This window comes from Amborella trichopoda, chromosome 3 (assembly GCF_054954075.1).
Source record: "Amborella trichopoda isolate Santa Cruz 75 chromosome 3, AtrichopodaSantaCruz75HAP2 v2.0, whole genome shotgun sequence".
Lineage (NCBI taxonomy): Eukaryota > Viridiplantae > Streptophyta > Magnoliopsida > Amborellales > Amborellaceae > Amborella > Amborella trichopoda.
In genome coordinates, this window is record NC_142338.1 from 10,345,082 (window position 1) to 10,372,817 (window position 27,736).

The 27,736-nt window shown below is 35.4% G+C and overlaps 1 protein-coding gene and 1 pseudogene across 1 annotated transcript; one reads left to right on the forward strand and one right to left on the reverse strand.

Annotated features, from left to right (window-relative positions):
* Window positions 1-1,256: 1,256 nt before the first annotated feature.
* LOC18448823 (Mitochondrial substrate carrier family protein) lies at window positions 1,257-14,487 on the reverse strand. Its single transcript, XM_006858878.4, has 6 exons — window positions 14,283-14,487; window positions 13,939-14,022; window positions 6,740-6,801; window positions 4,435-4,796; window positions 1,960-2,174; window positions 1,257-1,777 (listed from the first exon to the last, which is right to left on the reverse strand). The coding sequence occupies exons 1-6, from the start codon at window positions 14,397-14,399 to the stop codon at window positions 1,721-1,723; spliced, it is 897 nt and encodes a 298-aa protein (XP_006858940.3). The 5' UTR covers window positions 14,400-14,487; the 3' UTR covers window positions 1,257-1,720.
* A 6,028-nt stretch (window positions 14,488-20,515) lies between these two features.
* On the forward strand, window positions 20,516-27,418 carry LOC18448824 (beta-xylosidase/alpha-L-arabinofuranosidase 1-like; annotated as a pseudogene).
* Window positions 27,419-27,736: the final 318 nt, after the last annotated feature.

A 27,736-nucleotide genomic window follows, 5' to 3' on the forward strand; every position in this document is an offset into this window, starting at 1 on the left:
GGTCATCCACTGGGTCCAAGTAGCCAATCCAACTATGATCCAGCTTGGCCCGCTTGGCCAAATTTTTCTTTTGAAAGAACTAAGTCCATTTTACCCCCCATTCTCTCTCTCTCATTGATTTGCAGCTCCAAGCTCATAATCGATATTGCGCATGTGACCTCTCTGCACAGACCATTTTGCAGATTTCAGATCCCTCTCAAGCAATCACCTAATCCCTCTCAAGTCGATTTGCTGGTCTAATCTCTCTTTCGAATCAATTTACTGGTCTGATATTCCTTCCACAAAAACCATCACCAAACCCTCTCTCTCCAAAGCGACCAGGTAACCCATCTTCCTCTTCCTTTAAAAATCAGGACTACTTTTTCTCTACAACTGAAACTACCCTGAAAATCCACCTAAAGAACAGCCAAAAAGTGGTAGTTAAATCCAACCCCAAAACAACTGCAAATCCACTGCCTAAATGGCCCTAAAATTGGCAATAGTTTCATTGATGCTTTAATTGTGAGTTTTTTGGTAAAAAAGCCCAAAATTGCGGATTTCATGAATGCATATTCAAAAAATAGGCAAGATTTTCCTATGATCCGTAAGAAATAGCTTACAGATTTGCACGCTTCGATTAGGAAGCCATTAAAAACCTTCCAGACCTGGAAATCCACTTTCCGATGTTTTTAAGAAAACAAATAAATGCGCCTTCTAATTACTAGCCAAATTTTGTGGGGTACTCGGCTTTCGTGATTTTGTGGGGAACTCGGGCTAGTCCCTCGACCAGTCCCAAGCTGATTTTGGCTGTTCCGAGTCAGCTCTGGAATTGTCTATTCACTAGTTCAAACCATCTCCCAAATCCAAATATTACTAGGATAAAGAGATTCCACCCATTCCTTAGTAAATTGAAATCCTACCCTTGAAACGGAAGTCCCAAGCTGATTTTGGCTGTTCCATGTCAGCTCTGGAATTATCTATTCACTAGTTCAAACTATCTCCCAAATCCAAATATTACTAGGATAAAGAGATTTCCACCCATTCCTTACTAAATTGAAATCCTACTCTTGAAACGGAACATGTTATCGTAGAGAAAAACACAAAGTTGATAGATTTTTTCACGGCAGCACAAATGCGCGAGAGTGAAAAAGCTGCAAAAGCATCATAGAAGGAAGAGGGGGAGAGAAAGAGAGAGACGGCAGAGAGAGAGAGAGAGAGAGAGAGAGAGAGAGAGAGATGCGGAAAGCATCCTCAAAACCAAATGCATACACACCATGGATGCAAGGTTTCAGGCAGGCGGTTTCTCTAATGGTCGAGGTTCAGAAACTTGTGACACAGCGACACTAACTTGACATATAACCAACATACTTTTCCTCGCAAAAGTCCCACCAGGCCACCATTTACCCAATCAATAACCAGTTATTCTGCAATTTGCAGAAAATTGGCAATTCATAGTCAAACGCCAAAAATCAAGCAATGTTCATTGTGTATAACAAGCTTGTCAAAACTGCGCGCTTGCTAATAAATAATTCCCGTTAATCAATCCTGCTAAGTGCAGCAAGCCAATCAAACACCCGAGAATTATTTTCACTACTCTCAATCCCATTCAAATTCACTAATGGAAATGGGCTGAGGACTATATCTAATTACCAAAACCAGCCTCAACCACGTCGCAGAGCCAAGAGGTCATTATTGCTCAAATCAAGTACAAACTTCGTACAGAGTTTCTCGGTAGCAAGGTCTACAAACCGACAGACTTCTCCAGTTTCTGGATTTCATTCAAAAAGATCCATGTCATCTGCAAAAGAACCCACATTAAACAATTGCGAATGATTAGATAATAGCAATTCTGCAAAAGAACCCACATTAAACAATTGCGAATGATTAGATACTAGCAATTGTCAACAATCAGCCAACTTATAAACAACAAATATATTAGTAGAAGACTGCATCTTCCACAACGATGGTAAAAGCTCTTACCATGACATGAGGGGCAATACGAACGCAATACACAGGAAATCCTGTGTAGAATTTGAAGGGTCCACCAGCCTTGAGAGTCTTCATGGCGCAGTCCAATGAACCGGTGTAAGGATATTTACCAGTGGCATCTGGCTGCATTTTCTGTATCTGGGTTTTTACATAATCAAAAGGCAAACTGCAAGCAGCTGCAAAGAAACCAGAGACAGCACTTGCACCTGCATTCGAATGAGGAGGGTTGTCGGTCATCAATCAAACAAAGGTGAAAAAGATTATGGTCACTCAGAAGAAAAGGACAGAAGGAAAAATAATTTAGCGCTGAATTAGTGACAATGGAGAATGGATAAGAAGCAAGACATGTAAAAATATTAGGAAACTCTAATCCGAGATTGAGTAAAACATGCAATTAAACAACATATGGAATTGGAGAATATACATTACACAAACAACTAGTTTGCTATTTTTGTATCAGATAAAATTCCAAATAGTCAAAATACTCATCTGAGGTTCTTTGATGACAGAGAACATTATTAAGTCCCAAAAAGATTTCACCGAGTAACAACGCTCCCTCCTCACTGAGTAATGAAGTGTATGAACAGCCTTTGAAGTCTAAAAAGCAGCTATCCCAATATATACAATGAGACTCATCTTTCGAGTAAATATACCAAGTTACATAGTTAGGTACAGGACCCACTATCATAATACATAATTAGCAGAAAACAGCAAAAATTGACGCCATTAACAGTGTAAATGGATGCAATCAAGCAGTCTGGGGCAGCTAAGGCAGATCAGCTATGCAATTCAGTGAATGGAGTAAGAGAGAAGATCTAACAAATGCAACTTCAAAGCCTTGCCAATTACAGTGTCGATCCATATCAGGCTGCATAAAACTTTGTAGCAGTCTCTACAAGGCTTATGGCTACCAGGCCAGTGGCCCTTTTTTTTTTTCAAAAGCCAAGTGTTACCATCTCTTCTATTTTTCTGTTAAGCACATAATTTCCTGTAACTGCCCTTGCAAGCAAACTTACAAGGGGCAGACCACATTGGAACTGCAAATCCCACTTGCATTAGACAGGTGAAAACTTATGCTGTATGAAACCTAGTCTTCCTTTACCATCCACCTGGGACAAGCTTCACAGAGCCTTTTAGCAATTAATCTAAGGCCATGTAAATCTTGAGAATGGATAGAAATTTAAATCCAATCTCCAAGAATACACCCAACTAGAATACCATGGCTTCATACTGCCCACGTACATCAGCAATAACGAAGAGGAGAAGGTGGGGTAGCACAAAAGGGGGGTGTTGAGGAGATATAAATTACCTCCTGAGATTAGCAAACATTACACTGGAGATTTTCAAGAGAGGGAAGGGGAAGATGCAAACTTAAAAGAAGCTAATTGCATAGCAAATTCCCTCAAGATGTGAGGCAAACAGCCAGAACCTGCTTAATTCCAATGGAATAATAAAAAGAATCGAATCTCAAGGACAATAAACAGAGCACAAAATTAAATAAACAAAAAGGGAAAAGGAAGAAATTAATGAATCTCTGTACGATACATAAATCCAATACTATCAAATTCCAGCAACCCAGGAAAAACTAGCTTCCATTGTGAAATTCTGTTTCCCAGACCTAGAGCTCCTGCTTAGAAGGAGGAGATCACAAGAGACTTAATTCACAGTTCACCAACACAAGTGTGGTCAGACCAATGCCTTAATTGGAACATCCTAATGCGCCTCATGCTAGTATTTACACTTTGAAAGGAGCAACGATGATACCTAAGTCACCAATTCTGATGTTATGCAGCATAGCAAGTTAATGTGAACCAGACTTCAAGTACGCCTAATGCAGCTACCAAAGGGACAAATGATTTATGTAGCTCTATTAAATTAGCCCCAAACATGAACAAAAATAGAACAACTCAATATAAGAAAATGGAGTAACTCATATTTCATACTATCTTCAAAGACAAATAGAACATAGAAAAGCTAAAATTAGTAGCAAATTTCACTAGTCCATTGGAGGTGATCCTCAAGAACATTTTTTGGATGGATAGCTAAGTATGTAATCCGCAAGAAAATTTCTTCTTAAATGAAAGAAAGCTCATAATATTACTCGTGAAGAAATTCAGGATAAGTGTTCAAATTAATATATTATGATAATAATATTTTGTTAGTTGTTTGGTATGTATCTTGTATTATGTATAATATTATTTTAACTTTTATCTTTTTCAGTGACTTTCAGCTATTTTTAGCTATTCCTGGCAAAAAAGAATATTATTTTCAGCAAGTTACTTTGAATAATGTGAAAACAGTTCTGTAAAAAGATAAACCTGAATGTAGAACTACCTAGAAGTTTATCTCAGATTACTTTATGATGGACACTGCTAAACAACAAATAATTTATCATCAGGATCAAGTTTATTGAACCAGTGAGTTATCAGTGCTAACTAGTACATCCAAACAGGGCCAAAGTCATACCAATTACTGTACTAGCTTCGCTAAATCCAAGTGAGTCCTTGAAAAATTCAACACTTTGATCATAAGAGGCAAGCATGCCCATGTTTAGTGCCATAGCTCTCACAACGGTGGGACCAGCTCCTTTCCAAAGAGCTAAAACCCCTTCGTCAGAAACAATGCGGAAGAGTGCATGGAATGCATTTTTATAGTTCCGACGTTGTGCCACAGGTAAAGTCGCATCAGCTTGCATACGTATCAGAGCTAAATCAGCTGGACTACCAACACAAGCTCCAATTGCTCCGGCGGTTAGTCCACAAAGAGCCTTCTGATAAAGAGGTAAAGGTTTTCCATCATTAGCGGCAACTGCTTTGTTCGTCAATATTCTAAATACAAAAGCAAAAAGTATTGTTAATAGAAACTTGGAAATACATGTCATTCAAGGATGAAAACCAAGCAGAAAGGCACTTATCAAATAAAACATAAAAATAAGCAAATGTGTAAATGAAACCCCACTGAACTATCATACAAAAAGAAAAAACTAGTCAAACAAAAAATCAACCTACATGATCTTTACTCATATCTTATAAACTACAAAACTACCCATTAATAGGCAGACCAAATTTCATCACATATAACTGAAAGGTCTAAACCATTCCTTCCCCCTGGCGGCTGTTCTACATCATCGCATATAGAGGATGAGAGGATTATGCATCTGAGGATAAATATCACAACTATAAGCCATAAGTCATGTTTTGTTCAGAATTCAACCCATGCCAATCACAATTACGTGATATAACCATACCTAGTCAGTTGTTATACAATAGAGCAAAAACCTAAGCTGCACCCCTATTGGAAGCCAGCTAGGACAGCTCATGACTTCATGTGCAAGTATAGTCTGCATGCATGTACTCACACAAATGCCAATGGAATGGAAAAGAAATGTTAGTTTCCAGTTTGAAATGAAAGCTCAGTAAAAGGAATGATAATTATCTGAAAATATAGCTTTCTTACAAGGAAGCACATTGTTCTCTCCAATGTAATAGTATAGATCTCTATGCAGCATATTGAATAGATAGTTTTTTCTTCTTGTTTTTTTTTGTTCTCTTTCTTTTTTGGGCGGGGGTTTGCAGGGGTATTAATTATTCCATAATCAATCGAGTTACTTATGAATTGGTGCGTTTGTTTATGTTTCAGAAACAGATAATGGTTGGTGAAAGAAATTCATTTTTTTTATTGCTTGATTTCCATGCCTCGCATGTGTTTCAAACACCAATAATCTCAAGAACCCTGCATGAGCAAAACTTACAGAAGAAAGCACCAAATGAATGATCTAGATCTTATTTTATATATCAAAACCCATGCGTGAAGGTAAGCATTGATATCCAAAAGTATACACAATTCAACCCTGTTCATTAGGGCGGTCACAGCATCACACCACATACACACCTTTAAAACCCCAGCACCTTTATTGCAAAAAAACAAATGTTCGCATCTGATAGATTAGACATCATGTTTTACAGCAATGGAAGTGCTGTGAGTGCAATTGAGACCACACCTCAATTAGTAAACGAAGCTGACACCCACATCTACAACTCAAGTATAGATATAATGTACAAGCCCCTATCTTAACACATAATAATGCCCACAAGAAAGTCACGTAAAGTAGATGAGCAATGATTTCATGCAACGGTTGCATCATAATATTAATCCAACGACACTTCTAGAAAACCATGTTTGTGTTATTTGTAGGACCTAAAATTTGGCACACACACTCTTCATCTCAATTATCAATCCCAAAAAAAAAGTTCAATTTGAATCCTAGATATGGTCAAAATGAGTCCCTTCCGAAAACGAATCTCGGCCATTCATTTGGTGAATTTCAAGATCTTAGCTTTTATAAACTCAAAATCATTTTTTTCTTTTTTAACATTGTTCATCTAATGATAATAAAGTCATCCAAAAAGATTGGAAATCAAAAAATTCCTTCTAAGGCCTAGATCTAAGTATCTCACCAAAATGAACGGCCTATGTTAATTGGGCTAAAAAAATACTTTCTAGGTTGTGTTTTCAATTTTTTCTTTTTTTGTGATTGTTCATTAAAATGAAAAGAGTGTATATTTCAAAATTTGGATCAAGCAAATGGCCATAACATCGTTTTTGAAGGTTGTTGCATTATATTATGATGTAACCGTTGTATGAAATCATTGTTCAAAGTAGATATAACTACAATGTCATGAAATGTATAACAAAATCCAGATTACCAAGCCTCATCCTGAAACCAGGACACTTCGATAATATTGCATTTCAAGCACATGGACATGCTTACCTGAAAGAACCAAGACGTGCTGTCGTGTAGGTAGCTTGTCTTAGTAGTCCTGCTGATAGCCCCTGGTCACAAATATCTTATTATCAGAGTTATCAAACAGATGAAGAGATAATGAATGCACAAAATAAGACAGAAAAGTCACAATGTAGTATCCTGCCAAAAGAATAACAAAATAGTAACCATCGAGACATGTAAGACGTTGCTTAATTAAAAAAAAAAAAAAGCCTATGTACTAAACCTTCAGGGCCTACTACCATCAAGGAATATACAGGTCCAGAACTTACAATTTCGACTTCCTTAGACGGGCTCCTTCCCGACACACACTGATAACATGTAGGTAGGCAAACCAATGTCCAGTTAGGACATACCATTATGTCATGAACAATCCAGTAATACATGAATAACGACGACCAATGTTTGGTTTGCTCCAAATATGCATATGAGTAAGGCTGATTTTTCTCTCCCCATCTTATTTTAAAAATACAGCAAGATGTTCCCCATGAAAAAAAAAAATTATATATATATATATATATATATATATATATATATATATATATATAGATATATGTTATATTCATGAATTATCTCCTTCATGAATGTATTTATGGGACAATGCAACAATGACACTTGTGTCGCATGCATTTAGGAGAATCCGGCACAACAACGCACACTAGATACGTGAGTCTACACCAAACACAGGAAATCATCATGCATGTCTGGAAATTTCATTCTTTTTGAATTTGCAGACACAGCATATCAGCTCTGTCTCCATGGATTGGACGAACAAGACATGCATGGAAGCAAATGCCATACCATTTGAACATGTTGGTCTTCGACTGGACCTGCATGTCTTATTTTTTTAATTTAATTTGTTATTAATTAAAAGGCCACGAGTTAATCTTATATATAAATACATGTAGAAACATATGCAATCTACAGATGTGTCATTATAGAATTATAGGTAGGTGAGTGGGATTTTTCAAATCCAAGTCAAAACACAAATTCTCATGTGTCCAAGCAACAAAGTTATTGGAGCATCCAAACTAAGGCTAAGCAAAAGCTCCTAGGCATACTAAGACTTGCACATTTACAACATGTGATTCTCTTGAATATCCTTGGGCATCAATCACAAGTGTTCCAAGTTCATATGTAACAAAATGATGTTGCTGGGATTAGCAGGATCGAAATTCCTCAGCATTCTTTTAACAGGTTCATGCTTGCATCATGACAGGAACTCTACAATTCCTCATAGATCAGTTAATCTCCTAGGAATATAAATCGGGATTACGATTAAGACAATCGAAATCCTAACTTAAGAATAAGGAGCTCAAAACATAACATGCTAAACTGTGACATGTTTAATATCACCCGATCTCCACTTCCCTTATCCCTTCATTATATCCCTGATCCATATTCTGACCTCCCCACTGATCCCATATTCCTCCTTAAACCACCCGATCTCCACTTCCCTTATCCCTTCATTATATCCCTGCATGAGCTTTTAAGTTTCACTATGCCATTCCATTGAACAAATGTATCATACACCATGAAAACCAGAATTAGTACCGCAACCAAAAAGCTCTCGTACTTAACTTTTGATAACAATGTCAAAGTGGTCTGACAGGATGTCATCCACTACACTCGTTCTAACACTCTGTTTTCTATCCATTTGACTACTTTTGGTTTAAGGATAGAGAGGACCATTTCTGGGCCTTGTACTCATTCTTACTGGTCAGAGCAGCCAATCTATGTCTATTTCTTTTATAACTATGCTTTCATTGGAACAAGAATGGGCAAATAGATGATTTTCAGTGAGGAATTTCCATGGGAATATTAATTTGAGAAGCAAGAATGTCAGCAGGTGTAATGTTCCAGTAACTACGTTTCAAAAAGGGATCACATATGTGAGAAACAAAACATTGGCAGTATAATAGTTTCTCAAACACTTTGTTTTGGGCTGGGCAGCACGAGTTTTTTTGTACCTGCCTCATTCTATTGATAAGATAAAGAAAGCTTTACAATTGGTGCAAATCTGTAGTTTTCTACGCTACAAAATTAGCAAGTAGAAATAGTCTGACTTAATCACAGTAAGGACATATTTGGAATGTTTTCACAATTTATCTCTCTTAAGCTAATCGGCCAAGTGCAAGTGGTCAATCTGGCAATGGTCATAGTGCTAGAATTTACCCTTTCCTTTTTTTATTTCTAATGAATACAGCATGAGCAAATGTGGTTTGGAGCCTCTCTTGGCCATTTCACTTGTTTGGTTCTTCAAAATACCATTTTAAGACAATTTTCGAGGGTGTCGCACACACCAAATAGCTGTGATGCTAAAAGTTGAGTATTTTTGAGGGAGTAGCACACACCAAACAGATGTGATGTCAAAAGTTGAGTAGCATACTGAGTGGTGCTACCACCTGTGATGGTGTATTACACTGTTCTTTAGCTGCAGCCTGTGCTAGTCTGATGTGTCACGGGAAGGCCCTTGTGGGTTTCAGATTATAAGAAAAATTTGAATTTGAAACATGCATGCTATCTTTTGCTATTTAGATATCAACCATTGGCAGATGTAGATTCAAATTTGCTCTTCTTATAAGCCAATGAGATGTGAGTTCTAAAGGATACTCTTTGAACATCCAGTGAGAGGGTTAGATCATTGACTAGCAAACAGGCTCAATGGACAGCGCTGTCTTTCCTTTGTTCGTCTAGTCTATTTTCGAGATCAGGTTGAAGCTCGTACTCCCTTTTCTTCTTTTTTTCTTTGAAGAGTCAATGTATTAAATGATAGGCCAGTACAAAAAATTGTGTTCTTGTGTTGAAGTTGCTCGTACAAAAATCCTATTTATGCTTGGGGCCATCATAATATTGATTCTCGAGGCTCCAATTTAGCAAGAGAAATCAGCGGCTGAATCTGCCTCTCGAAGTGATAAAGATAGGTTCCAGTCTTCAAGGGTAAAGGTGGGTGAAATAAGCAGCTGAAATCAATGGCTAAACGAGACTTGAATAGAGTGGCATAACTCGAAAATTTTGTTGAAGATAGGTTCCAGTCTTCAAGGGCAAGCGGGGTTTTCTTACCCCAATTTATCACGTTCAGTGAGTCCCATTCAACCAATAATGGGTTTCCCCAGCTTCTGTCGAACAGTTTGAAACCACCCAGCTAAGCCTGGCCTCGGTGAAGGTGGAGCTTGCTGTGCCAATCGGGTGTGAGATCACTGAGCTCACACTCACAATTACTCTCTCCACGCCCCTGATGACTGGAGTGTTGGTGGCCTGTATTCCAACATCTACAAATCATCTGTTTCTGTTACTTCTTTTCCAGCCATCAGAAAACTTAGGGTTCAAGATATGAAGTTTTAGATAAACAAGAAGAAGAGGAAGAGAGACGAGACAAAGAGCGTCAAGCACCATAACGCTCTACAACATGGCTGGAATCATAATGACAAAGATCAAGATGTGTAGGTAGAAAGAACAGGTCATTAGAGCACGAAATTTTGGGAAAATTTTGCCAAAATATTACTCTCCAAGAAAGTAGAGATTTTGGAGGGCAGAACAGACCCATCCCACATTTCAGCCATCTTGATTGTAGAAAGAGAAGACATCAGGGCGAGCAATGACCCAAATTCCGAATAAGGTCAATACAAAACAACAACATCATTGCCCACCAAGAAGTTAACATAGATATAGCCTTCTCATTGGAGGTTCAATAGGTGGCTTTAGCCACTCACATGCCACAGAATAACCCAAAAATAAATTTAGATTTACAATACTCATAAGTCGACCCCTCCAAAAGTAAAAGAGAAAAACACATATCTTATATTAAAGGTCAAAGTAGCTCCCCAAAATCAAAATCTCAAGGACTCACTGAAGACACAACATGGACAGCACAGCGTGTAGCACCATTGCAGTGGGCAAAACCCTCAGAGACTACCTAGCCTGTAGCATCACTGCAGTAGCAACAAAACAATGCACTACACACCCAGAAATTGTTTGACAGTGCATTTTAAGGAAACCACGAAGGTGATGTGGACAAGACATGCTCTCAAACTATATCTCCCCACTATGACCTCCCTTAAAATGTTCCTTTGTACTAGGCCAACTCGTGATGAAAAGAGAGAATTGTGAAACCAAGTAAATTGTTTGCTACAAGGGGGCAGAAAATTGTACTACTTCCTTTCATTTCCTGTATCCAACAAATTTGACTATGGCCATGCTCTTATTGTAAATATTTCTTTAGCTAATCAATACAAAGGAGGCAGAAGAAACCAAACCTCAGTTGCCTACCCACAAAAAGAAGAAATATACCCTCTATAAGGAAGTAGTGTAGCATTTTGATACAAATCTTAAATAATTCCAGATAACCCATCATGACAAACAAAGCATTAAACTCCAGTCCAAGTTTAAGTTTTTGTTTTTGGGAACCGTTACCATTAAATTTCAAGTTCAGATGTCCACATGAGGTCTAATGTACTAACATTTTCTATGAACCCTTTATGTCCTCCGATAAAATCCTAAATAAAAAAGCCATCCTGATGCTAGCCCAAGTTAACTCACATGATATCTTTCTATCCAAACCCCTCAATCGGCCATAGGTAGATTTACACATCATTCACAACAATAATCCCTCTTGTTTGGGCTGTCGCCACTATCCCACTGCCCATCCAATTCATTCTTATCTAAAGGCTCTATGACTTTGAGATCAACGAGCATAAACTGATAAATAAGCTCCCCAATGTTATTAGGTGGGTCAGAGATGGAAAACCCTACACATTGGGCGTGGCAATGGACCCGACCAGACCTGGGACCCGACGCGTAGACCCGACCTCGGGTCTGGGTATGGGTCCAAATTTTGGACCCGACCAGTACATATAGTCATAGGGTATATGATGGCAATCATATATCTTTAGGCGTGCGCCAGGTGTTCATATTGTCACAATATTCACAACATTACAGTATTATTGGCAAACAAAAAAGAAACTCATAGTCATAGGGTGTATGATAGTAAAAAAAAAGGGCAAAAAAAGAAAATCTCATAGTCACGGGGTTGCAATGGATCTGACCAGACCCGGGATGCGATGGGTAGACCTGGGACCTGACAGATCCGGGTATGGGTCCAAATTTTAGGCCTGAATACTATTCGGGTCCGGGGCCAGCCAGACCCGACCCGTTGCCACCCCTACCTAGTCTGGTCCAGCCATATATACGACACTATTGCTTCAGTCAAAACAATTCATCTATCTCAATTACAACAAAGAGATCACCATTTCTGTTGGTTTGAGATTCAGAACATATTGGACTTTGATTCATCTGAGACTAATAGAGATAATATTCAAAATAAACCCAAATGCATAAAGCATTGTACCCACAATGGAACCCATGTGATCGAATGCATCAGTTAAAGCTAGGCAATCTAGCATATTGACTCAGTTTTCACCAATTCGTTTAGAAATGAAGTAATCTGTAAAGAATATGGTCCACTTCAAACCAGCATATAACATCATAAAGTGGCCTCATCTATTCATCCAATTCATGAAGCATGCCTTTTGTCTAAACAAATGATAGTTGGCTACACTTAAAAATATCATAGAAGTATTGTTGAAATCTTCTAACCTAGGGAAGTTAAATAAGACAAGCATACTTCCACGACATATGGTTTCCTCATATACTAACCAAACACATAATATAGTGAGCCCAAGTTCTAATTACACAAATTGTATTAAATAAGTGATTAAATAATATAATGAAAGGTCACCCTTCTAATGTTATTAGATGGCCTTCAAGAAAGGCCCCATGCCCTTGGCACCTAGAACAGAGATTCAACCAAATCTTCACAATTTCCAGCAACATTCAGATCTATAAGCATTCCTGGCTCGAGACAACTAAGGCCACCAACACCCTGGCTATGTAAGGGCATCCATTTTGCAGTAAACATACATCATCCCTAAATAGAACTTTCTTGTATTTTGCTTTTTTTTTATTGCCTCTCTTTTGTGCATATTCGGTGTTTTTTCTTTTTTGACTATGTGGGGAACGCACAGCAGCTAGCTACTACAACCCAAAAGATGTAAATCTCTTTAAAAGCAATACAAAATGTTACTTTATCATAAAAAATAATATAGTTTTACTCCTTATAAAAGAATGCTCTATCCTCACTACAAAGGTACCCTAATGCTCTAAGCTCACTAAAAGGCACCACAAAATGGGATTTTCCTCGTCAATTTGCATGAACATAAAGTTCTTGAATTAGAGACAGCTCCTAACCCTGTCAATGATATAAAGAATGAAGCACCAAACTCCTATACCATGAACTTCAATAGTGAAATGCACTTTTTCCTTGTGGTCAACAACAATATGTTTTTAGTAATTTTTTTCAACTTATTCCCCAAATCCATAAAAAAGTTTCCCATTAAATATGCATTAGAACAAAGGAAAACTTCGGCTAATCCCTTGGGTCCATCATGCAGCTTGACACAACCACACGAGTGACTACTTACCCATGAGAAGAAATTGTGATGCTGTTAAGAGGTTTTACAGTTTTGTAAAAGCAACATATGACACATTCATATCTTCATTATTTGGCAGAAAAATTGGCAACAACTGTCAAAGTTCAATACATTCACCGAGAACAAATCTCACCTGATGGCAACCTATGTTAAGCAATCACAGTAAAAGAGAGAGACACACAAAGAGATAGAGAGAGAGGCACAACCCCATGCATTGAACCAGGTCAGATAAATACCACTTTAACATGCTATATGCATAGCCATAATACATATAACCTTGACACTTGTGACTTGTAACATCGCCACATTGACAAATGAACCTCGCTACAATGAAAAATTGATATTATTTGTCTCGAGCACCAATTTAGAACATAATATACATCTCAATTCCAGAATATCAAGATCTTAAATAGTACTTAATTTTCCTACTTTTATGAAGTTAACCGATTCTCAGAAAAATAATCTCCTCCGTATACATAGATCACAATCAGATCCCCACAAGTCCCAATAGTTACATTCATATTCAGATCCACGAAAGCCACAGTGCCAAACATAAATAGAATAAGAAATAGCCCATTATTGTGGAGAAAGAGAAGTTCAGATGGCTAGCTATATGACTATAAACAAGTAAACGAATGACCTATATTTGCAATGAGGATAAAGAAAGCATGGGATGGATTTAACAGTTTGGGGAAAAACCTTGTAAAAAGCACCCAGGCCCTCTTCTCGGAGCATAGTTTTTGCAACATGCGTGCCAGATCCCTGCCCTAGCTGAATTCTCACCTGCAAAAATCCAAGGATATATTCAACTGATACACAAATCTCCATCTAGACCTAATGACTCTCTCTCTCTCTCAACCAAATAACCGAACAATCCCAGAAGTCAAAGGGAGCAACAATAATCTCAGAAAATACCCGATCCCAAATCTGCAAGACCTTGACAGAGATTGAAAATGGCCTTTGAAGAGAGAGTAAAGATAGCAGAAGAGATCAGATGAAAGGATCAGCACTTCAGCAGAAGAGAGAGAGAGAGAAGAGCGAACCTTGATCATGTCGATGGGCTGGATGACGCAGGTAGCAAGCATACCAGCTCCACCGCCATTGACGAAGGGTTTGACGGTTGTCCAAACGCCTCCCGCTGCTTTGGGCTTCTCCGCCATTTCCCACAAACGACCACAGCAGAGACAGCAAGGGGAATAAGAGAGAAGCCGAGGAGTGAAAAAGCGGCCGAAAGACGGTCGATACCCCGGAAACGAAGGAAATGGGGGCATTATACACCCTCAGTTTCTTTCTCCGACCTTTTTTCGTCTTTTTGGATCCTTTTGTCGAGTGATCCTGTGCTCCCGCGGGATCATTTCCTCTGTTCTCTCCCTCACATAAAATACCTCGTCTCGAGGTGTTGCCCTAGCCTAGGCCACCAAATTTTGTTACGTAGGCCCTATATCCTGGAATGGGACCCTTTTTTAAGAAAAATAAACCACAAGAAAAAGAGTGTAGTTTGTAAAGAGCGGAGGCTCTAAACGATCAAATTAGAACTCATTTCTAAATAGTGCGGAGAAATGTTCTTACAATATTGAAATTTTTTAACCAGCTTTAAAATATATTTTTATTTTTAATTATAAAATTTGAAGCTATCTACAAAAACTTAGATAACTTAAAAATTGATGATTCAAAGATGCACTACTTCTAAAACTTGAAATCTTTTTTTTTCTCAAGTCCATGCATCTTGATATCGACATGATCAACTTCAGGATATATGGGCATCAAAACAACCTCTTTTAATGAAATTTTTTAGGTAAGCTCTAATTTGAGTGTTTAGAACCTAAGCTCTAAATAAACTTTTCTCCAAAAAAAAAAAAAAAAACTTGAAATCTATTTTTTTTATGGTTACAATACAATTTAGAAACTCAAAATTCCAAATTTTGTTGTTCTTTTACTTCAAAATATCATTTTAGAGCTCAAAGTACAGCATGAAGCACCTTGTCTTTCTCTACCCAAAAATGAATTGTTTTTTAATCTCGATCGTATCGCCGTAGAAAGTGTGGGTCAGCTTTTTGCTTCAGCATTGAAGACATCTCCTCTCTCATCTAACTAAAATGTGATCCCAATTGGTGCATTTGGTGAAGGGGAGATGGTACTTGGTGCACTCGGAGGCCCTGTTTGGTAACTGTTTTTCTATAAACTAGTGGTATTATGTGCATTATATGTAAAAAAAATCGACAATACTTTTGTAGACTCAATTTTTAAATTTTATTTATTTGTAGACTCAAACTTTTCAAACCTATCTTATAACATAAAGATTTCATTTTTTATATTTTCGAACTTTCTAAACTAAGTCTACTCAACTCAAACAAATTTGAAAAAAATATCACTTAAAAAACTAGTTTTTTCTTTTTTTTCTCTATCTTCACGTGCTTCTCTCACGAGGGGAGAGAAAGTTGAGGAACAGGGAGCAGACACAAGGGAGGGAGAGGGAGTTGAGAAATAGAGAGAGACGTTTGGGAGATTGGAGAGAGAAAGAGAAAAACATGAAGAGAGGGGTTTAAAAAGATATTTTTGTAGATTTGTTTGGGTTAAAAAATAAAATAAAATTGATCTAGGGGGTTTGAAGATATAATAAATAGAATCTTTATATAGCTAGATCGGTTTTGAAACCTTGGGTTTACGAAAAAATGAAACTTAAAAACATGGTCTATGGAGATATTTTTCATAAAAAAAAATTAAATGATCACATAAATAAGACCCGTCTCTTGCCTCATATGCTTTTTGTACTTAGGACACATATAGAAATTTAGCGAAATCAAATAGATAATGCAAACACCCACCAAAATAAAGCATACATGGGTAAAATACAATACTAAGCATTCATAACACTTGAAAATCTCTTAAATCAATCATAATACAATTTAAAAAACCATTGAAAAGTTGAAATAACGAAAAAATGAAAAGTACAAAATGATATAATTTAAAATATTTGAAAACTGATAATTTAGTTTGAAATTTAGTTAAACTATTTGTAAAGCATAAAATTTTTTACTTAAAATTATAAATCATTGATAAAAAAACATAAACTATTAAAATATAAAACTAAGATAATGGAATTGTTTCAAAGTGATATTATTTTTTTTGGCAGTTATAGACTCATCTAAAAAATAAAAATAAAAATTTAGAAGTATTAAATAAAAATTAGAGTAAAAGAATTTATAGAAAATAACAAGCATGTCTATCCTTAGATCTTAAAGTAGCCCAAAAGAGAGTCAAACTCTTTATTTCATGGAACACTCAACGTTCACATAAAAAAAACATGGGAAAATTACGTAAATATAAGTTATATTTCCCGTTATTTTATGTCCATTTTTTCAACTTCATAACACTTTTTTTTTAAAAAAAAAGATGAAACTACCTATTTTTTTGTTTTTGAAAAACCAAAAATTAAATAAATTTGGTTTTTCAAAAACCGAAAATTGGCAGTTTCATTTTTATTTTTATTTTTTAAAAAAGTGTTATGAAGTTGAAAAAACTGACATCTGATTATAATAGAAAGTTTCAGGTATTTTTCGTAATAACAAAAAGTATAATGGATATTTACGTAATATCATATAAAAGTTACGACATCAAATTTTATTGGCATATCGAAAAGAAAAAATAGTCCACAAAACAAAGAATCTCAAAAACTAATTCATTCAATAATTATATAACAAATATTTGTTATAATTTTCATAATGAAAATATTTAAAACATAATAACTAATTTTAGGAATTTTAAGAATTTTAAATATTAAAAAATCATATGTAATTTTTATTTATTATTTAAAATTAAAAACTTCAAAAAATAGAATGGAAAGTAAAACTATCATTAACAATAGTCAGTCATTGGTAAGCTAATATTTGACTTAAAAAAAGGAAAAAGTTACAAATATGTACTTAAAACAACAAATATTCATCATGAAATTCAGACACATATCTACAAAAAAAAATCCAATATGTTTAGCTTTCCAAGCATGCCTTTTACATGTAGGAAAAAGCCAAAGAAAGTAAAAAGAAAAAGAAATTAAATAATTTCCTTATAAAATAAAATTTCTAATGATATTAGACAAGAAAAAAACTGAATATCATCGACTAAAGAAGAAAAAATAGTTTAGCTTACATACATAAATGTTTCACCACAAAGTTTAATACAAATCCAAAAGATATTTAATTAGTTTTATAATATGAAAATAAAAATATAAAATCAATATAATAAAATTAAAAGGACACCATACCTTATTTAAATATTGGATTTGGAGAGAACGGGATATCTCCTCAATTACTTTAACTAATCAACCTACATGATACAAATACAATACATAAAAATGATAAAAATCAGCATACAATATACATGAACTTTGTTGAAAAAAAAGAAAGAAATGACAAATATATATTGGATCACATAAAGTTGATTATAACATTACAAATCATTTACTTCAAAAGTAAGAAATATAATGTTAAGAGGGAAAACAATTAGATTTATGTGAACTTCTCATATAAGAGCTTAAAAATAGCAAATAAAAAAATTATAAGCAACATGCCAAAGTGAATATGAATTTGTCATGCTTCACATTTGTTATTTTATAATAAATCAATTAAATCAAAGGTAAAAAAAAAAACTACTACTAAGAGGAGATACAATTAGATTTATATGGACTTCTAAGATAAATAATTAAAAAGCAAACACAAGAATTACAAAGCAACCTTTTAAAGTGAATTTGAAATTTGTCAGATTTTATATAAGAGTAAAAACACCTGCATAGGTATAATGCATCAGCAAAATTTAATAAAAAATTGATTTAATAAAATAAAATTTAAAAAATAATATTTTATTAAATAACCAAAAAGTAATTATAAATTATTATTATTTAATTATATAAAAAACAAAAGCAGTGTAAGAGATTGTGAAGAGCTACAAAATTCTCTTTTCTCAAATCAATTTCTATATCTCCAGACCCTCTCTCTCTTCCCCCTATAATCTCTTTTCCCTCCTCTCTCACGCCCCCTCTCTTTTCCTCTTCTCTCCTCTCACACCCTCTCTCTACCTCCTGTCTCTCTTCTACCCCTATCTAACGCCACCTCCTTTCTTTCTCCCTCTATGTCCCCTCTCTCATGTCTCCTCTTTTTTCTCTACCCTCCTCTCTCTCTCTCGCCCTCACTGCTCTCTCTCTTACTCCTCTCTCACACCCTCCCTCTTCTTTTTGGAAAAGTTTGATAATTTTAAAAAATAATATAGGAAAGGATAATCTTGGCAGTTTAGAGAGAAAAAGAGAGAAATGAATTTGGCAAGTAGGATAGGTTTGAATATACATGATATTGCAATCTCTATCTTTTTCTATTCTATAATAAGTTTGAATATCTATCTCCACTTAATTTTCAAGATCATCTCTCTCTCCTTAAAGGTTAGAATGTCACTTACAACATCTATAGAATTAAGGATCCCTTTTTATCTCAATTATGAGAAACTGGAAGTATGAGAAAAAGATAGAAGTAGAAAACTTGTGCTTGGAAGCTGAAAACCTTTGTTTTGATAATCTGATTGTGAAAACCAAAAAAGTCTTAGGAAAGGGGTTGGGGAAAGAGGACGTGAGAGTGGAAGAGAACGTGAGGTTATAATAATAATTTTAGGTGGGGGGTGCTCTTGCTTTCTCCCCTTCTCCTGAGAAATGGCCGCTGCAGTTCTCCCCAAAATTGTCAAGAAGCGTAGTAATGCGAAGAAATGCGGGACTTTATGTTTCCACGCTCTTCCTTGTTCCCAAATAAGGGAAAACGTGGTAACTAAAAAAGTTATCTTGTTATCTCAATTAACCAATCGGTTCTGAGAGCCACTTATCATCCATCTTTATGATGAGTAGTGATGAAGTAAATTTTTGCGACCCTCCAACATCATGAATTTGGTAGGCAAGTCTGGTATCACATGTCATCTAGGTAGCAGTTGATAACTTCCATGGCAAACTTTCCTAAATTCTAAGATGAAGGTGAAAATTGGTGCTGTGAAAACTAGAAACCCTATTTGATAAATTGTGGTGCTGATAATTTGTTTTTTTTTTCTTTTTTGTCATGAACAAAAATAGCGTGTTCAAAATCTTGTTTGTGTTGCTCCAATTTTTTAGCTTAGACAAACAAAGTGTTACTCATTACCATTGTTCGCAAAATCACCCGATCTAACCACTAATCGAGCAGTTAGACCGGTTCTGGTTTTGGGCGTTAGGGTGATCAACCGGTATTTTAATTTTTTTTTGAAATGTATGTAAATTCTCAAAAATAAAGAATTTGATTTGTACAGCATTTTTAAATATTCTTTACAATATGGTAAATATTAAAAATTGTTTTGATCATGAATACTCACTTTTATATTTTCCCAACTTTTTTAGAAAATTTTAAAAATAGCCCTTAATTTTCAACTTCATTTGAATGTGTTTTGTTTTAATCATTCTTTATATGTTTTTCATATTTTAGTAGATTTCTTCTTTGTATTTTTTTTCAACACTTTTTTGACCGCCCAGGACTTACCCGATTAGAGCTGTTGAATTGGCCGGTTAAACTGCTTCCAGGCCCATGTTCGGTTAATTGTTCAAGTTCGATTTTGCAAACATTGAATGGAACTAATGCTGCACTTTATGCTTTTCTCTTCATTTATTTTTACTTCTTATAATAATTAGTATCTCTACATTTAAAATACGATTTTTGTTTAATTTTTTTTTTATGTTTTAAAGTCCATTAAAAACTCCATGCTTTTCAAAACCTTTTAAACAACTGGTCTATCGTCCAACAAAAGAGAAAAGTGAGAAGAGAGAAAAAAGAAAGAGGATAAAAATAAATATCACATCAAATTTAGGCATGTTTGAGAAGAGAGAGAAAGAGGAGAGAGAAAGGATAAGCTAGGTTTAAATATTTAAAGTATAATTGTGTCACAAATATAATCTAATTTTTTTCTATTTAGAAAAAACATTTAACTTTCATAAACCTTGCCCACACCATTTTTCTTCAATTTTGATGTTTTTTTTTTACCAAAATAAAATGTTATACGACATACCGTAAAAACTAACCCATGCAATAAGACATTTTAAGTACGGCAAAAACTATGTTGTCAACCCCTTCCTACTATTTATATTTATCTCTTTCATCCTATTTATATTTATTTCTTTCATATCTCTAATTCTTTTTAGGTTTATCTCTTATTTTTATCTCTAATTATTTTTAATATTTATCTTTTCTTTTTCTCACTAATTCTTTTTTATCTAATTCCAAAAGTAATCCTCATGGCAGCCTCTTTCAACGAATTTCTCTGGAAGGCCATAGGCCAGTTAAGAGGAACATACACCGAGCGATATTCTCTTCTTTCTCTTTTCTTTTATGCAAAGATAAAAAACTTAGATGCAGCTCCTTGCCATGGGTACTTTGATGCACCTTTTGGGTACTTTATTTATTTATTTATTTTTTATTTTTTAAAAAAAAACTGTAAAAATATATAAAACTTTGAAATCAATGTCTATATGCAATTTAGAATTTTGAATAATTTACGTAGGGATCTTAAAAATTTCCCTAAAATAACTAGAAATTACAAAAAAGGTCGGCCAACCCGCATGCTTTGATTTTTCAAAATTGCCACTCAGTCCGAGAATCCTTGGACCTGAGTTTAATTTTTTTTTGTTAGTTTTATTTTTCCTACTAATGAAAAAACCAAAAAAAATTAAAAAAAATAAAATTCGATATGAGGATAGGATCGTCAGATTGAGGGGCAATTTTGAAAAAAAAATTAGGTTGACCAGTAGTAAAGATTTTAAAGCCCATACCTAAATCACTCTAGAATTTTTCTACACGAGTGAGTTGTTCTTGTAAGGTGGCATATATATATATATATTAATTTTTCTTAAATTTCACAAACCATAAATTAATTCTTTATAAATTTATGTTATATATTTTTTTGGACTTTTTACGGTACCTTCAATTTTATTTTATTTTTAATTTTTTTTTTATTTTTTAAGTTTCTTTTTTTTTATTTTAATTTCTTCTTTTATATATTTAAGTCGGCCCTATATTCTAAATAGTACCTTTATGGGTACCAAAACCTGGGTTTAGGAGGCTCGAAAAACCCCCACACATAGATAATAATAAAAAAAGGAAAAAATATTCAAAGTATCATCTAACAAGAGAGAAAAGAGAGAAGAGAGAGAAAGAAGATAGTGAGGATAAGAATAAATATCACGTGAAATATAAACTTGTTTGAGGAAAGAGAAAAAAGAGAGAGAGGATAAACTAGGCTTCAATATTTTGGAGACGTTTGGGTACTTGGAAATCTATTACGAGACAATAGATTATAAGGAAATACGGCATTTCTACTGTTTGGTACACACTTAATCGTAAGGAAATAGAAAGAGATTACGCAAGATTTCTGAGATTATATAAGATTTCTCTAAAAATCAAGAAATCTATTACGTACGCTAATAGATTATGGGAGTGACGGGTAATTTTGAAAAATCTTTTGCGTGACTTTTTTCTACCCTGTCATGATTAAAAAAATCTTCTCTAGTAAGCGTTCTTCCTCTATAAATGTCGTATAAAAATAAAATTAATAAAAATAAAAATCAGTAGTCAATGATAAATTACACAATACAATCATAATAAAAAATTTCATACAACACAATCAAAATAAAAAATTTCAGATAACATAATCTTCATAAGAGATTACTAAAATCTCAATTGAAATAACTTACATCTTTAGTCTCCTCCAATACCTCAAAATTTTATGCTGCAATTACCAAACCTTCTAGTTTACTAATCAAACTTCTTACTATTTTTTAATTCTTACTATAGAGATTTTGAATTAGTATCATAAATGTATTGTTTATTTGAAATTATATAGAGAGACATTTGAAAGACTTCTATAAAAAAGAAATAAAAATAAGGCTTATCATAATAAAATCATGTTATTCTAATCATATTGTTCCAATGACTTATCATGTTGAAACCAATATCATGTTAGAAGATATATGAATGCATGTAAAATAAATAGGAAATGGTATCATGATGACCGTAAAATGGTACAAGTTATTATTAGAAAATCTTTTTAGAATGGTGATGATGTTATTATTAAAAATCTTTTTGGAATGGAGTGATGCTGATTTTACTTCCGTATTTTAGTGGAATTTTGTAAAAAAAAAAAATAGAAATGATAATTCTGCATTTTAATGGAATTTTGTGATAAAAAAGAAAGAAATAATATCTTATAGGCACTTGCTGGTAAAATGTTGATAATACATTTCCTATATTTCTTCCGGACATAGCCAAACAATAACAATGTATTTCCGAGGTTGCATCTAAATACTACCCAAACAATAACAACCTATTTACAGGTAATGTATTACACCAGCAATAAATTTCACAGACATTATATTTCCAGGTATCCAAACGGGCCCTTAAAGTATATTTGTGATAATTTCATAAATATACCTTAATGTTCGTCTATTTAGAAAAAAAAACTTTAACTTTCATAAACCTCGACCACATCATTTTTCTTCAATTTTGGCATTTAAACCTCACACATACCTTTTTTTTCAATTTTTTGCTTTTTTTTTTACCAAAATAACCTTTAAACTAAAATATTATACAACATTTATATTTATCTCTTTCAACTCTCGAATTCTTTTTATGTTTATCTCTTTTTTCTAATTCTTTTTAATATTTATCTCTTCTTTCTTTCTCTAATTCTTTTTTATCTCTTCTTTCTCTTTAGATCTTTTCTCTCTCTCACTCTCTTTCTCTCCCAAGAAGATTTGTATAACAACCTTTATGTTTATCTCTTATTTCTTTCTCTAATTCTTTTTAATGTTTATCTTTTCTTTCTCTCTAATTCTTTTTAATATTTATCTCTTTTTTCTCTCTCTAATTATTTTTTATATCTTCTTTCTCTCTAACACTCCTACTCTCGCCAAAGATATTTGTATAACAACTTATGTGTACCTTCCAACCCCCATAAAACGTCCCTTCAACCGCATCCCCTATGAAAATTAGAGACCTTCAACCTCCCTTCAACCGTATACCCTATGAAAATTAGACGGAGTCAAGATTTGTATCGTGTTGGAATCATGTTTGTTGAGTTCAGAAAATTAGACACCTTCAACCTCCCTTCAACCGTATTCCCTATGAAAATTAGACACAGTCAAGATTTGTATCATGTTGGAATCATGTTTGTTGAGTTGTTGGAATCATGTTTGTTGAGTTGTTGAAGTAAGTAGAAAGGGAAAGAGAGTTAGCGAGAGAAAATATTTAGAGAGAGTAAGAAGAAATAAAAAAAAAATGAGAAAGAGAAAGAAAAGATAAATATTAAAAAGAATTAGAGAAAAAAAGAAGAGATACACATTTTTTATCCAATAGTAGAGACCTAATCCTCCCAACATTTCACAGCACCTACTCCTCTCATCAAGGGCAATGGCAATGGAAACCTTCCAACTCTTTCTCTGTCTGGGGGCAGCCATTCTTCCCCTTCTTACCATGGCTGCAAGGCCTGGCACTAGACTCTCACTTTAGAATTTTTCTACACTGAGTGAGTGTTGTTCTTGTCATGTGGCCTACTTTCATATTTTTCTTTTTTTTTGAATTTTTCTTGAATGTCACAAACCATAAATTCATTCTTTACAAATTTGTGTTTTATATTTTTTGGACTTTTTATGGTACATTCAATTTTATTTTACTTTTATATTTTTTTATTTTTTAAGTTTTTTTTGTTAATTTTTTCTTTTATATATTTAAGTGGGCCCTATACTCTAAATAGTACCTTTATGGTTACCAAAACCCGGATTTAGGAGGCTGGGAAAAACCCCACACACATAAAAAAAAAGAAAAAAATTTACAAACAATGTCTTTGCTTTTCCGGGATGACATTCACAATGGGAACTTTAGGCCTCCCTCGTACAAACCAGGATGATTAAGCCTTGAACACTGCATGAGCAACACCAACCCCGACCTGCTCACCTCTATCATACAAATTCATAATAAAAAATGATGCGGAAGTTCCATGCCTTTTGTATGTGCATTTTAGGTGGTTTCTACAAAGGCCAGAGCCATGAACAATCTGGGTTTGGCTAGTCTAACATTCTGGAGCCCGAATGTCAATGTGGCTAGGGATCCAAGATGGGGGAGGATCATGGAGACACCAGAGGAAGACCCATACACGGTGGGACGCTACGCCGTGACCTATGTCAAGGGCCTTCAAGATGTCGAGGGAACCACTCCTGGCACCAATGCATCAGAGGAGGACTTGAACACGAGGCCGCTCAAAGTTGCAGCATGCTGCAAGCACTACGCAACGTATGACATCGAGGCATGGCAAGGTGTTGACCGCTTCCATTTCGACGCGAGGGTAAGAACATGTATCCCATCGATTCAGTTAAAAAATGCTCAATTATTCTTCTCATCTCTGGGGTTGTTCATGGTTTGAGATGGGCAGGTGACAGAGAGGGACATGTTAGAGACGTTCGTCCCCCCCTTTGAGATGTGTGTACGGGACGGCGATGTCAGTAGCGTCATGTGCTCTTTCAACAAGGTCAATGGCATACCTGCATGCGCAGATCCCAAGCTTCTCTCACAGACCATTAGAGGAGAATGGAATCTCCATGGGTGAGTGATGGAGCATATGCAATTTCTTGGTTTTCTTCTTCTATTTTGTTTTTTCGGCATCATATCCCTGTTCTTTCCTTCTACATGTTTGCCAACTTCTGATTGAGGTGTTATGATGCTCACCTCATATAACTTTGCCCCATTTGAAATCAACTGTTGTAGGTATATTGTTTCTGACTGTGATTCATTAGAAGTGATGCATCTTCACCAAAAATTCCTCAATGACACGCCAGAGGACACTGTGGCACAAACCCTCCGATCAGGCAAGGAAATTGCGATGCGATTCTCCTCTTCTTGGATTTTATTCTTGATATTGCTATACCATACATATAGACTGGTAAATTTTTTATTTACCAATCCGTTTGTTGATTTGTGTTACATGATGGACTGGACTAGTGGTTGCAGGATTGGATTTGGACTGTGGGGTATATTTTACCAACTTCACCAATTCTGCAGTTGCCCAGGGCAAGGTCAGAGGAGCTGACATTGATAAGGCCTTGAACAATTTGTATATGGTACTCATGAGGCTGGGCTATTTTGATGGAAGCCCTGCTTACGCAGGCCTCGGCAAGTCCGATGTGTGCTCCGACTCAAATATCGAGCTAGCGGCAGATGCTGCTAGGGAAGGCATAGTCCTACTCAAGAATTCTAGGAGTGGCCTTGCCCTGAACAAGCACAAACATAAGAATGTCGTGGTAGTGGGTCCCCATGCCAATGCCACCATTGCGATGCTCAGGAATTATGAAGGTAGGTAAAGGGGAGAAAATGACTCTTACTTCCCTATTCCTACTACTTTTCAAGTTTTATAGATCGATCTCCTTAATTCTTGTTTGTGTTCTCATTTTCATGACCTCCATGTAGAAGTATGACTCCTCTCCTAGGACTTTCAGAGTATGCCAATGTGAGTTACGAACCTGGATGTGCAGACATAAAATGCCAGAACATGACCCTGTTTTGGCCTGCTGTAAGGGCAGTGAAAAACGCCGATGCCACCATCCTCCTCATGGGAATCAACGTGTCGATGGAGGCTGAAGACCGTGATAGGAATGATCTTCTCCTTCCCGGTTACCAAAATCAATTTGATCAGTGAGATTGCAGATGCCGCCAAGGGGCCTGTCATTTTGGTCATTTTGTCTATTGGAGGTGTCGATATCTCCTTTTCCATGGACAACCCCAAGGTATCTGCAGTTGTGTGGGCTGGTTATCCTGGTGGTGAAGGAGGGTGTGCCATTGCTGATGTAATCTATGGACATTACAATCCAGGTTTGTGGTTCCTTTTGTTTCCCCTGCGCGGTTGCCTGTGTAATAGTTTGTTTATCCTAGTGGCAGCTTTCTTTTCTAGAATTACAACTGAATTCTTTCTTTTCTCCATTTTGTCCAAAGGATCTCAAAATTCGAGGAAAAAAAAAAAAGTCCCCTTATATGGGAGCGAAAAAAAGTAAGAAAATGCACATCTAGATTAGCTTAGGATTAAACCAGGGCTATCATAAATGTAATAGATCACTTGAAATTGAGGCATTCCTTTCAAAACTTGTTCTTCCAAATTTCGTTGCTGACACTTTGCTATTCATCATCATCATTTGAGCCATATCTCAACTTTTTGGAGTACTCTATATGAATCATGTTCTGTCATTCTATTCTTAACACTTTGATATTCATCAGTAAAATGAGTAGCTTTAGTTTCTCTTCTCACTTCTGTCAATGTGTCTTGCTATATTATGATGCTATTTTTGCATTCAATTGGGAAATAACATACTTCTTTCAATGTCTAGCTACATTGGGGGTGATATTCTTGCATTCTATGGCAAAAAAGATAGAAAGTCTTACAATCAATTCATTAATCTCACTAGCGAATTCTCGGCATTTCATTACTAAACCAAGAGAAAGAGTTGATCTGCAGAATTGTGACTATTTATTTATTAACGGGTTCCAACTTAAAATTTGTCAGGTGGCCGACTCCCCTTCACATGGTACCAAGCAGACTACGTAGACCAGCTCCCCATGACATCAATGCTGTTGAGACCCATCGATGGTTTGGGATATCCTGAAAGAACCTACAAGTTCTTCTCTGGCAAACCCCTGTTCCCCTTCGGTTATGGCATGAGCTACACTTCTTTTAACTACACCTTAAAAACTGCACCCAAGAGCCTCGGGATCAGCTTGGGGAAGTATGTACAGTGTCGACAGCTATCATACATTGGAAGTGTCACACCACCCGCTTGCCCTGCCGCTCTTGTTTCTGATTTGAGTTGTGATGAGACATTTGAGATCGAAATCGTCGTGCAAAATGTTGGCAAGGTAGATGGCAACCATGTGGTCATGGTTTACGCAGTGCCGCCTACCGGGTTGTTGGGCACCCCCCTTAAGCAGCTTGTCGGGTTTCAGAGGGTGTTTGTGCCCGCGGGTGGCAGTGAGGTGGTGAAGTTTGAGCGGAATGGATGCCAGAGTTTTACTGTGGCGGAGGAACGGCATACCAAGTGGTGGCTGCCGGAGAAAACACAGTGCTCATTGGGTACGATAAAGTGTTTATGTGAACACTTTATAATGTTAAGAGGGAAAACAATTAGATTTATGTTTTCGTCATGTTAAATTGATCACAATATGGATAATTTTTTCTTCTGTTTAGCCTTCTTTCTTCACAAGGAGATTGATGTTTGAACAAGTGCTCTAACCTGTCTCGAGGTAACTGATCCGAAAGAGCACCTTAGTTTTAGACATTTTATGAAAATTGAAACCATTGTACTCTATAACGTATTTTATTAAAAAATTCTAATTTTTTCTTACTTAATGATTAAGTTATTTATTAAAATAATCTTTTAAATAAAAAACAATAACTTTTTCAATAAATACAC

Bases quoted from the DNA above. Each gene is read 5' to 3' on its own strand.
- LOC18448823 (XM_006858878.4), bottom strand. From the start codon at position 14,399: ATGGCGGAGAAGCCCAAAGCAGCGGGAGGCGTTTGGACAACCGTCAAA. The intron at 14,023-14,282 runs GTTCGCTCTTCT...GGATTTTTGCAG, and splicing joins AGCCCATCGACATGATCAAG to GTGAGAATTCAGCTAGGGCA. The intron at 1,778-1,959 runs GTAAGAGCTTTT...GTTCTTTTGCAG, and splicing joins GTATTGCCCCTCATGTCATG to ATGACATGGATCTTTTTGAA.